Source organism: Setaria italica, chromosome III, assembly GCF_000263155.2.
Source record: "Setaria italica strain Yugu1 chromosome III, Setaria_italica_v2.0, whole genome shotgun sequence".
NCBI lineage: Eukaryota > Viridiplantae > Streptophyta > Magnoliopsida > Poales > Poaceae > Setaria > Setaria italica.
This window is the reverse complement of record NC_028452.1, coordinates 18630359-18641486: the sequence shown is the minus strand read 5'-3', so window position 1 is coordinate 18641486 and position 11128 is coordinate 18630359. Positions and strand designations below refer to the sequence as shown.

The 11128-nt window shown below is 46.8% G+C and overlaps 1 protein-coding gene across 1 annotated transcript; it reads left to right on the top strand.

The window, feature by feature from the left end:
- Window positions 1-2375: 2375 nt before the first annotated feature.
- On the top strand, window positions 2376-3706 carry LOC101785348 (period circadian protein-like). Its single transcript, XM_004961877.4, has one exon. The coding sequence runs from the start codon at window positions 2902-2904 to the stop codon at window positions 3295-3297; it is 396 nt and encodes a 131-aa protein (XP_004961934.1). The 5' UTR covers window positions 2376-2901; the 3' UTR covers window positions 3298-3706.
- The last annotated feature ends 7422 nt before the right edge of the window (window positions 3707-11128 follow it).

The window sequence follows — 11128 nt, the reverse complement described above, 5'->3', positions numbered from 1 at the left end:
CAGCTGAACTTTTAGAGTGCTACTAGGAGTAGGTAGGTGCCAGGCTGCCAGCCTACAGCCCACAGCCCAGCACTGCAGTTCTTCCAGTGGGTAAAAAACGAATTCTAATTTTTTTCAAAAAATAATATTACGAATTCTAGCTGAAAGTGCGAAATGGGCTCGGTGGTGGTCCAGGTGCACTTACGGCCTAGTTCTTCTCTCAGCAGCGCGGCCGGTTAGGCCCATCCTTCACCCAGGCCTGCAGGACCATGTCAGCTCAGCTAGCCATAGGCCCTCCTGAAAAAGACCAATGGTCCAAGTCCAATTGTCCAAACCTCTCCTCTCTCAAAAAGAAAGACACGCACCTTCAGGAAGAAGCCCACATGCATATGTGGGCTCATGCTCCGTACATTTGGCATTCTGTCGTGAAGCACTTGGACCACGTGACACGACGAGTTGCTGACGAACGGAGATACATGGCCCAAGATCGCACGTCGCAGACCTGTGGGCTGTGAAAGTGAAACGCGGTTGCGGCGCTCCGACATAACTAGGCGACGGCGTCGTGGAGGACGACGACGGCACACGGCAGCATCCCATTCTCACGGTGAGAGAGATGAAACATCGGTGTGGAACTGGAGCAGTGGAGCTTCCTACCCTGCCGTAGAGATGGTCTGCAGTTTGGATTATTATTACGTAAAAGTACCGAAGCTGTAGCAAGGCAGATGGATCTTTTGAGTACCACGGTATAGCACAAAGTCGCGTGTAGTTAAACAAATCCTAAAGTCAATTCATCGTCCAATCCTCTGAACATTCACAAGTCAATGTGGTGTCTTTCCTATCTCAATCCAAGGGAGCAGAAAAAGAGAAAAATTGAGGCAAGCCCATCAGGTATATTCCCGTCTCAATGTAGTGCATTCAATTTTTCATTCTTTTCTACTTTTGCCTTTACACTCTCGGGAGTTGACTTTTAACTGTTGATATTGTACGCCATGTCATTAACTCGATCGATCCATGTAGAAGCGTGGGAGCTGCATGCTAATCTTGTTTATGCGTACTCCGTAGTCCGTACGCATCTCGTTGGTAAAGTATAGTATATGGAGAGAGGTATTTATCTGCACCGGGAACTTGGAATCTGCTGCATTCTGCAGCAAGTCCGGCCGCATTACTGGGCAAGCCCATGTAGACAGACCTGAATGCGTAGGTCTGGGAAACAGCTTCCTTCCTCTCAGATAAAGTCTTTGATTAAACGTGGAGCAATCGTGCGTGCCGCACGATTGCAGCACCATTTCTCTACACTATAGGTAGTCAACTTTTAACTGGTACGCGGTTAGTCAACAGCCAAGAAGAGTACGTATCCGGGACGGGCTTGCAAGTGGCAGTGGACTTTCCGCTGGCACAGGACAAAAAAACCAACGGAGATTAACAAAACCTCACACAGCTTATACGATCGCGGAGACCAATTGTTTCATCCCCATGTGTACATTGCTAGCTTGTTTGGACGTGCATGTGAATTTTGAAATATAAGCGCATTAAAAAGTTGTGTTCTTTTGTGAGGAAAATCTTTGACAAAATAAAATAGGAAAACTTACAGGGAGAACAAACACCAAAGTAGGCCAATTAACTATGCTCAAGTCGATCAGGAAGTTAAATCATCCAATCAACTTTAATTGCAAGCAGCATGATTGAACAGTTTGAAAAAAAAAACCCGCTGCAGTTGCTTACAGATACTCTCCCTTATTATTCCAAGTACAAGACCTTTTAGATTTTCTGAAGTAAACCCCTTTTACGTCAATTGCTAAAATTCATACACAAGATTGGGTTATATAGATTTGTTATAAAAAATAATTCCACAATTCCATTTAGAAGAACTTCCAGCATACCATTAAAAGATTTATCCGATTCATCACTTTTTTCAGCATAAAAAATAAGTTGGCATCCCCTCCTATTCCACCGAACAAAAGCTTCTAATCCTCCGTGTGCCATACACATGGGGCAAAAGAAGAAATAAATTTTATTCGCAGTATAGCAACATAAAGAACACAATAATTTCAGTTTTCAGTGGCAAACTGAGAATTTTGATAACTTTAGGCATGGCATAGCTAATATAGTGGTGAAAGATATGTGTTCTCCATTGTCCAAAATGACAATGCAAAAAGCAACCGAGATATTAAGATATGTGTTCTCCATTCTCCATTGTATTTAGTACCCATACCCGCAGACATGTATTGAGTACTATTGACTGCATACAGACACCAGTATTAAGATACGTACCCCCATCACATTAACGCACACTCCGTACCTGTGCCGGGCCTCGTCTCCCACTCCCACTCTATAATTCCTCCGATTCCACAAGAGAAACACTGGCACTAGCCCTCCACTCCCCCGTCACCCACAATGTTCATCTGGAAAACCCTTAACTCCCTCACCATCCGATTTCTCAATCCAATTAATACATTAAATCCCCAACCACAGGAAAGAGAATGAGAGAGAGAGAGCGGGGGAGAGCGCTTAGTTAGCCGGCATCAGAATTCAGGAGCGAGCTGGGTGCGGGCAGCTGCAGGGAGGGAAGCAACAGGGATTTAAATGCTGCTGTTCGTGGCAATAAAGAAAACCATCACCTCCTCCACCTCAAGCGCATCGCCGGCACACCCTCCCTCCTGGATCGAGTCCTCTCCTCATTATATAACGCAAACGGGAGTTGCACCACCGCACCACAAATACCCAGGCACGCCATCGAGCTGGCCTGGTTCCACTCCAGCACCACCAGCAACTGACCAGGAGCTAGCACATGCGCGCGAGAGTGCCCGCGGTCGCCTTCGCCTAGCTCCAGCAGCTCGATCCACAAGCACTCTCCACGCGAGCTGAGCGAGCGAGTTTCGTGTGCGGCCGGCGGTGATCAGGAGTTGGTGGTTTGGTTGGAAGATGAGCAGGAACAACGGCAAGGTCGGGTCGAAGCTGCAGGAGCTGCGGCTGAGCCTGTCTCGGTCGCGCGGGGGCGCGGGGGGGCCGTCGGGGGCGACCGGGCAGGGCGGCGTCGGCGGCGGCGGGGGCTCGCCGAGGCGGCTGTCGTCGTCGTCGTCCTCGACCGCGTCCCCGCCGAGCTCGTGCGTGTCGTCGGAGGGGAGCCCCGAGGCGGGGGGCGCCGGCGCGCCGATGATCCTGGCGGGGTGCCCCCGGTGCATGATGTACGTGATGCTGTCGCGGGAGGACCCCCGGTGCCCCAAGTGCCACAGCACCGTCCTCCTCGACTTCAACGGCGACGCCCCCGCCGCCGACCCGCGCAACGCCGGCGCCAAGAGCAAGGGCAGGCGCGGCTGACGGCTCCGGGCGTTGGAGCCATGCGCATGGTCGCCGTGGCTCGCTATCATCATCAGTCCTAAGTTACGTACGTGCGTGTTGGTTGTGTCCGTGTGTGTCCGAGTTGATCAGAAAGGAATTATTTCGTAGACCCGTTCTTCCATGGACCAGGTGGTAGGGGAAGTAAGCTCTGAGCTGTGCGTGTCGGGCATTGGGGTGCCAATGGAACGGGTCTAGGTAATAATTTCGGGTCCCTCTCTACCCTTGTGTGTTGGTGACTTGGTATGTGATGGTCTCTGCAGGTGCAGAAGAGACGTGCGTGTCATGTGTGTGTCGTGGTGAAAGTGATGTGGTGTTCTGTACGGGGCAGTACTGGTAAGGATTAAGATTTTGTCTCGGAGATTTTATGGGAGCGTAATGCTCTCGTCCAGCGTGTGTCCTCTCGCCTTGACGCCGCGTAAATAAGCAGCAGCAGCTATGGACGCGAAATGCGGTGGGTGCAGAGAACTGCAGACTCATTACTTCATCGCCATTCATACATCACAATTACACAAAAGAGACGGCTGTGCTATGCTACTGCTAGCTCATTGATCTATCGTCAACTAGCTCGCGCATATGAAAGTATGAAACTGGCCGCCGGCCGGTCGGAGCAGCTATAGCGTTGGTAGTATGAACACGTACGCGTACTATACGGGAGTACGTACGTTGTACGTGGAATCTTGTGATGAATTCATCGGCGCCTTCGCACGGCTCGTACATGCAAGACAATGCTAGCACAAGCACTTCTGCTTACTTACTTCATCTACGTCGTACGAGCAAGTAGTCCTGCATGTACAAAAGTTCAGACGACTTGCCGGCGCCACGCCGGCCGGCGAGAATCGTCCTTTTTCGTTCAGATGAAAACGCGCAGATATATTATTGGACCCACCATGGTAAACTTGCAAGATTACGCTTAGCTATACCGCTTGGCCGCAAGCTTCTTGGCCGGTCGGTGCAGCACTACAGGCACTACAGCGTGACCATGACATCTCCGGCCAATTACACGGAGAAAGAAGCGAAACGAGGCATGCGGATGCGGTGCAGGTGGCGTCCACTGATTAGGGTTGCTTGCAGGTCTCAGGGCCGCCGCCGCCGGGCGCGGTGAGATAGAGCAGTGTAGGTGATGCATTGCAATTTGCAAGCAATGCAGTGCGAGGGGCCGGAGGAGGACTGATGGAAGGAGGCAGCTGCTCGGATGCAGCAGATGCAGGGCTCGATCGGTGGCTAGCTCGGGCCATTGAAAGGGGGGAGACTATTGCGGATTAACTCGCTTTCAAACCAGGAATAAATGCCCGAGTAATTGGAGACAGCGGAGTGCAATAAGATCAACCGGGGGGGGGGGGGGGGGGGTGTTGCGGGGGGATTCCTCCTTTCATCTTCCATCTGCGTGTCAGGGCGGGCGAGCGATCGAGGGAGGCATGAAACCACGCACAGTTCATGCCAACCCTGTCGCTTCAATGCGTTGTTGCGAGGGGATCGAATCGAATTGAAGCGCAGCTAGCACTGCAGCTTCGAGCCAGCCACGTAAATGCGGCGAATTGAAGCATCATACGCAGCAGGGGTTGTCCCACTGTAGACGCCATGCCTCCGTCGATCTCTGGAGATCTCACGATCAGGGCACGCAGTACCCTGTTCAAGTCAGCAATCGGCTGTAAGAAGCAACAGTGTGAGAGCAGAAAAAAACATGCTTTTTTTTTTGCTCAGAAGTGAACATCTTACATCTATACTTGTTTCAAAAGAAAAATGAACAAAAGGATGGGCATAAAATCAATTGCAGTCTTCTTGCCCTTATATTAGACCGAGTATGTTAATGTGTTAGCCGGATAATTACTCCAAGCATGGCATCTAGCCCCTGATAAGGACTAGTCGAGCTCCAGCAGCAGGTCAATAATCATCCAGAGAGGACTCTGTGCTAGCTCAAGTAGCGACGTTCCATGCAGGAGTATCGGTCAAGCTATAGCAACCTAGAACCTACTTTCAGGCAGAGCTGCATTCAACATCCAAGTGCTGGTACACGACGGCGCGTGCCAGCAACAGCGTAGTATCATGCATACTCCTACATCGATCACGCATCTGTCGTTGATGGCATGCACCATGCATGCATTCATGCTTGCAGCTGTGCAGGAGTATGCGGCAACAATGGAGTGGCATGGCATGCAGATTGATTTGCATGGGGCGGCGTAGCCGGTGACGGGCCACCTCACCTGTGGAACGATCGAACAGCTCGGCCGGAGCTGTAACCCTGGCCATAGTGGCAATGGCCAATGGGACAACTCTTATTCATGGGCAGACACCAACACCATGTCTAATTCTTCCCTCTAGGCACTATATGGCCTTAAATTCCGACAAGTTTGCGAGCTGATTTTTAGCTAGGAGTATGAGTATGTAGGGCGTCGATCGATCGACAGGGGATCCATATGCATGATGATTTAAAAAGGGCGATAGTGGTTGGTCGACCTTGATTATTGCACTGCGCCCTTGCCGTGTATGCGATCATTATATGGATCATTAATCAAATGCATGTGGAATCTCTGTACATGGCTTCAACTAGAAATTCTAGGAGCTGAATAAAATTCTCCTCGTTATATGAGATCGATGGAGAAATTAAAGGCAAGCAGTCATGACTTGTTCATGATCAGTGAACGAATTAGTTGCTAGCACAGATCACTGCTAGCTCTAAGGTCGACGATCCTGATGGAGATCGAGCGAGGACGAAGTGAGCTCAGTTCATCACACCACGAATTATGCATGGCAGGAGAAAAATGGTTGAGGGGTGGTTCATCATCACCAGAAGTTAAGCTGTGTGGGTGCGATCACAACTCAGCACAACTGGCGTGCGTAGTTGGTACGCTACGCACACGCTAGTATCAACAGCTAGCAGATTTGTTGCCGCAATTCATATATTTATGAGTTCAATGGTCCCTGTGCATATTTACATAGGCCTCTGTTACTAATCTGGCAAGTGGCATGTTTGGATCATCCACTAATAAATCATCCAAGCCCATAAAGTTGATTAGGCTTTTGCGAATAGAAGAAACATTTCTCTTTTCCTTATTGCCTTTTATTTATTTTTATTTATCATATATTCAGGTTTTCTATTTTATTAATCTCAGTAGTTTTCATAATTTTTATCATATTTCTCAGTATTTCTCGTTCTTGGCGTGTGCAAAGAAAGAAAGTGTATCATCCAAAAAAAAGAAAGGGAAAGGAATCAATCAAGGCGAGGCTAGCTAATACGGTGTACATGGGGGAACTGGTCGTGTAGTGAATGGGACTTAAATTGGGTACAGCCTTTCAGTAAATGGACTTTAGTGTTACTTAATGAAGGCATATACGGTCCAGCTGGACTTTGCTCGGCGTCCTCCTCCGTCCTCCTAGTTTTGGCACGATAAAACATCTCCGGCAGAGTCTCAGATGCACCCAGCATGGGCGCACCTAAATGTGCAAACAAACAGGCAGTCCCAGTACCAGGCGTCCACCAGGCAGCAGCGGCCACTGCCGGTGCCCGCCTAGTCCATGCGTCCCCTTTATCCTGATTTAAAGTTGATCCAAGATAAAAGGGGCACGATACGGTAGGTTGGCAGTGCCCGCCTAGTCCATGCGTCCCCTTTATCCTGATTTAAAGTTGATCCAAGATAAAAGGGGCACGATACGGTAGGTTGAAATGGGACGGAGCTTTACTCCCGATTGATATTTGCAACCGGGACTAAAGGCATCCCTTTTATCCCGATTGTAACGGCCAGATTCCGGACGTCGGCGGTGCCCTCCTTTTGTCCCGGTTGGAGTTACCAACCGGGACAAAAAGTTTACTCCCAGTTGGTAATTCCAACCGGAACAAAAGGGTTGCGCATTTGTTCCGGTTGGTGTTTCCAACCGGGAGTAAACTTCAACCGGGATAACAGGTGTTCCTTTTTGTCTCGGTTGGAATTTTAAACCGGGATAAAACTCATCCCCCATTAAATCTCAAGACAGAGGCCTTTCTTGCTCCTCCAGCCCGAGACAGTCCACTCCACAAAGATAGAGAGCTTCACCTACTCTCCATGGTGCCGAAGCAAGCCTACTGGAGGTGCTGCCCGAATTTTTTTCCCTCATTTCCGTGGGGATTTCACTCATCTAAAGTGTTGTGAAGGTTAGCTTCTTCATCCTCTTTCTATGCTTTGTTTTATGCATTAGAGAGGGAGAAAAACAAGTTTGTTTGTTAGAAACACGGAGAACGAAGAGGATTTGTATTTATACACATTTTTGAGCTAGAATGTGATAGATAGTTTGCTTGTTATATATGATTTGTATTAGTTAAAATAACTTGATGTGTAGAATGGAGATGGATAGTTAATTTGCTAGAATGTGAAGTAGAAAATGGAGAGGATTTTGAGCTAGAATGTGAGGGAGATTGGAGAGTAAATGTGATGTAGAATGGAGAGGATTTTAATATTAATTATGAGAAAAAATTAGTATGTCATATGTGTCATATATAGTATGTATCCTTGCAGTGGTTTAAGAATGATGCTACCCTTATCTAGACGGTTTATCTTGTCAAATTTAATATGATTTTTCAAATCCGTACTTATTAAACTTGCATACCGTGTTTATCTTGGCGAGCATATTCTCCGCCGAGCGGCAACGAACGTCAAGAAGGAGCTTCGATTCTACGAGAAAGAGCGGCAATGGACATCGTGGAAGACCGTGTCTCCTTCCTCATAGAATCGGAGCTCTTCCATTGCGAAGTACGGTGCTAAGGTATGAATTTTTGTACATAGAGATGGCTTCTGCTGTTGGAGGTAGTGGCGATGGTGGGAGCAATCGTCGTTCCTCTCGCGGCAGGGGAAAACCATGGTGGCCCTCATGATGAGCCGAAGAAAATGAGCACGTGGGAGAAAGCAATGCTTCGTTATTTGCAAAGATGTCATGAAAATGCTGTTGCGGCGGGTCATGATCAAGGTGTCTATTGATGGCTGGCATTATTTTCTCGAAGTGGCCAAAGCGAATAAGCTAGAGAACGGGTTCATATGTTGTCCATACTTCCAATGCAGTAACAAGGACTATTCACAGACTTTCTTGGGAACTAGTCATAGCCACTTGTTTAGATATAGTTTCATGCCTAAATATTTGGTCTGGACCAAGCACCGCGAAAGTGGGGTTGTAATAGAAGACGACAAAAAGGAGGAGGATTATGATAACATTACGGACTGGACTGCAGGCCAAGCTTTTGTAGATACTACAATGGGCGAGGCTGATGAAGATGAGTTCACGGAAGATGACCCTACTGATGACCTTGGTTAGGTGCTACGGGATGCACACAGAGATTGCGAAACTGAGAAGGAAGCAGTAAAGTTGCAGCGCATGATAGATGATCACCAAAAATTGTTGTACCCAGATTGCCAGCAGGACCGTAAAAAACTGGGTACGACACTAGAATTTATGCAATGAAAGGTCAAAAATGGTGTGTCCAATAAGGCATTTCACAGGATGTTGAAAATTGTTAAGAAGATTCTTCCCGATAATAATGAATTGCCATCCACAACTTATGAAGCTAAACAGATTGTTTGCCCTCTGGGATTGGAGGTTTGGAAGATACACGCATGCTGTAATGACTGTATCCTCTATCGTAGTGCTAAATACGAGAAACTAGATGCTTGTCCCGTGTGCGAAGCGCTACGGTATAAGATCAGGCGAGATGATCCTGGTGATGTTGAGGGGCAGCCTCGTAAGAAGAGAGTTCCTGCGAAGGTGATGTGATATTTCCCTATAATACCACGCTTGAAGCGCTTGTTCAGGAACAAGGCGAATGCTAAGTTGATGCGATGGCACAAAAAAGAACGTAAGCAACATGAGATGCTAAGACACCCCGTTGATGGGGCCTAGTGGAGATCAATTGATAGAGCATTCCTGGACTTTGAAAGTGATGCAAGGAATATAAGATTTGGTTTAAGTACTGATGAATTCAATTCATTTGGTGAGTTGAGTAGTGGTCATAATACTTGACCTGTGATCCTATGTATATTCAACCTTCCTCCTTGGCTGTGCATGAAGTGGAACTCCACAACACAATAGACGTGATGCACTTGACAAAGAATCTTTATGTGAACGTGCTAGGCTTCATGGGTGCTTATGGGACCTCAAAAGATACATTGGAAGCACGACAGGATCTGAAAGACATGGAGCAATGAGATGACCTACATACGGAAAAGAGAGATAACGGACATCACGATTTACGTCTTGCCAGTTACACTCTTAGCAAGGAAGAGAATGATAGCATGTTTGAATGCTTGAATAGTATGAAGGGCCCGTTTGGGTACTTCTCGAGTATAAAGGGAATAATAAATATGAAAGAAAAGAAGTTCACAAATCTCAAGGCCCATGACTGCCATATGTTGATGACCCATGATGACCCAGTTGCTTCCAATTGCACTGAGGGGTGTTCTACCAGAAAATGTCCGATTGCCGCTCGTAAAGCTATGCACGTTTGTCAATACGATTTTGCAGAAGGCAATCAATCCATCCAAGCTAGCAAAGCTACAGGATGATGTGGTGCAATGTCTTGTCAGCTTTGAGTTATTATTTCCACAATCATTTTTCAATATTATAACGCACCTCCTAGTTTACCTAGTAAAAGAGATTGGTATTCTCGGACCAGTATATCTGCACAATATGTGGCCTTTCGAGATGTTCATGTTAGTCCTAAAAAACTATGTTCTAAATTGTGCCCGTTCAAAATGAAGCATCGCCAAGGGATATGGAACAGAGGAGGTGATTGTGTTTTATGTTGATTTTATTGACTCAATTGACTCGATTGGGGTTCCAACTTTACGCCACAAGGGGAGGCTGCGGGGAATGGGCACCCTTGGAAGGAAATCAAGTTTGAGCAATGATACTAATTTGTTCGACGAGGCACACTACACTATTCTACAACAGTCATGCTTTGTGGCTTCGTATATCGAGCAGCACAGGTAGATGCTAGTTTCCAAAACCCCGATGAAATTCGATGCCTGGCTTACATGTCATCGCATGGAAAGTTTTCCCTCCTGGTTGCGCCAACAACTTATGGGTAACTCTGAGATTCACCCACAGCTCGCTTGGTTAGCCATGGGACCTGCTAGCACAATCGTGAAATTTCAAGACTACGAGATAAATGGTTATACATTTTACACGAGAGCCTAGGACCAGAAACGAATCAGAATAGTAGTGTCTGCATAGATGTCCTAGACAAAAAAAAGTAGCAAAGAGTTATATTATGGTTTCATAGAGGAGATATGAGAACTCGAATACTGACCGTTGTACATCCCTCTGTTTTGTTGCAAATGGGTGAAGCTATCTGGCGTAACCAAAGATTAGTACGGAATGACAATAGTGGACCTGAACAAGACCGGATATAGTGATGAACCATTTGTACTTGCCAATGATATGCATCAGGTTTTGTATGTGAAGGACATGTCTAGCAAACCCAAGAGAAATCCAGAAGAGTCATGGGAGCCAAAACGCCACATAGTTCTTCCTGGTAAGAGAAAAATCGTGGGAGTCAAGGATAGAACAGACCAATCAGATGATTATGATCAGTTTGATGGCATGCCTCCATTCACTGTTGAAGTTGACCCAAGCATCTTGCTATCTAAAGAAGAGGCTCCGTACTTATGCCGCGATCCTGATCAAGGAACTTTCAGGAAGAAGAAATTTTTTAATGTTACATTGTAATGCGCTAAATTTGCTTCACCATTATGTAAAGTTACATTGTAAAGTTCTATGATTTCATGTACTGCTTGATACAATTTTTAATTTAACGTATGTATAATTTCATGTGTGTTTAAATTAGTTGAGG

Bases quoted from the DNA above. Each gene is read 5' to 3' on its own strand.
- LOC101785348 (XM_004961877.4), top strand. From the start codon at position 2,902: ATGAGCAGGAACAACGGCAAGGTCGGGTCGAAGCTGCAGGAGCTGCGG.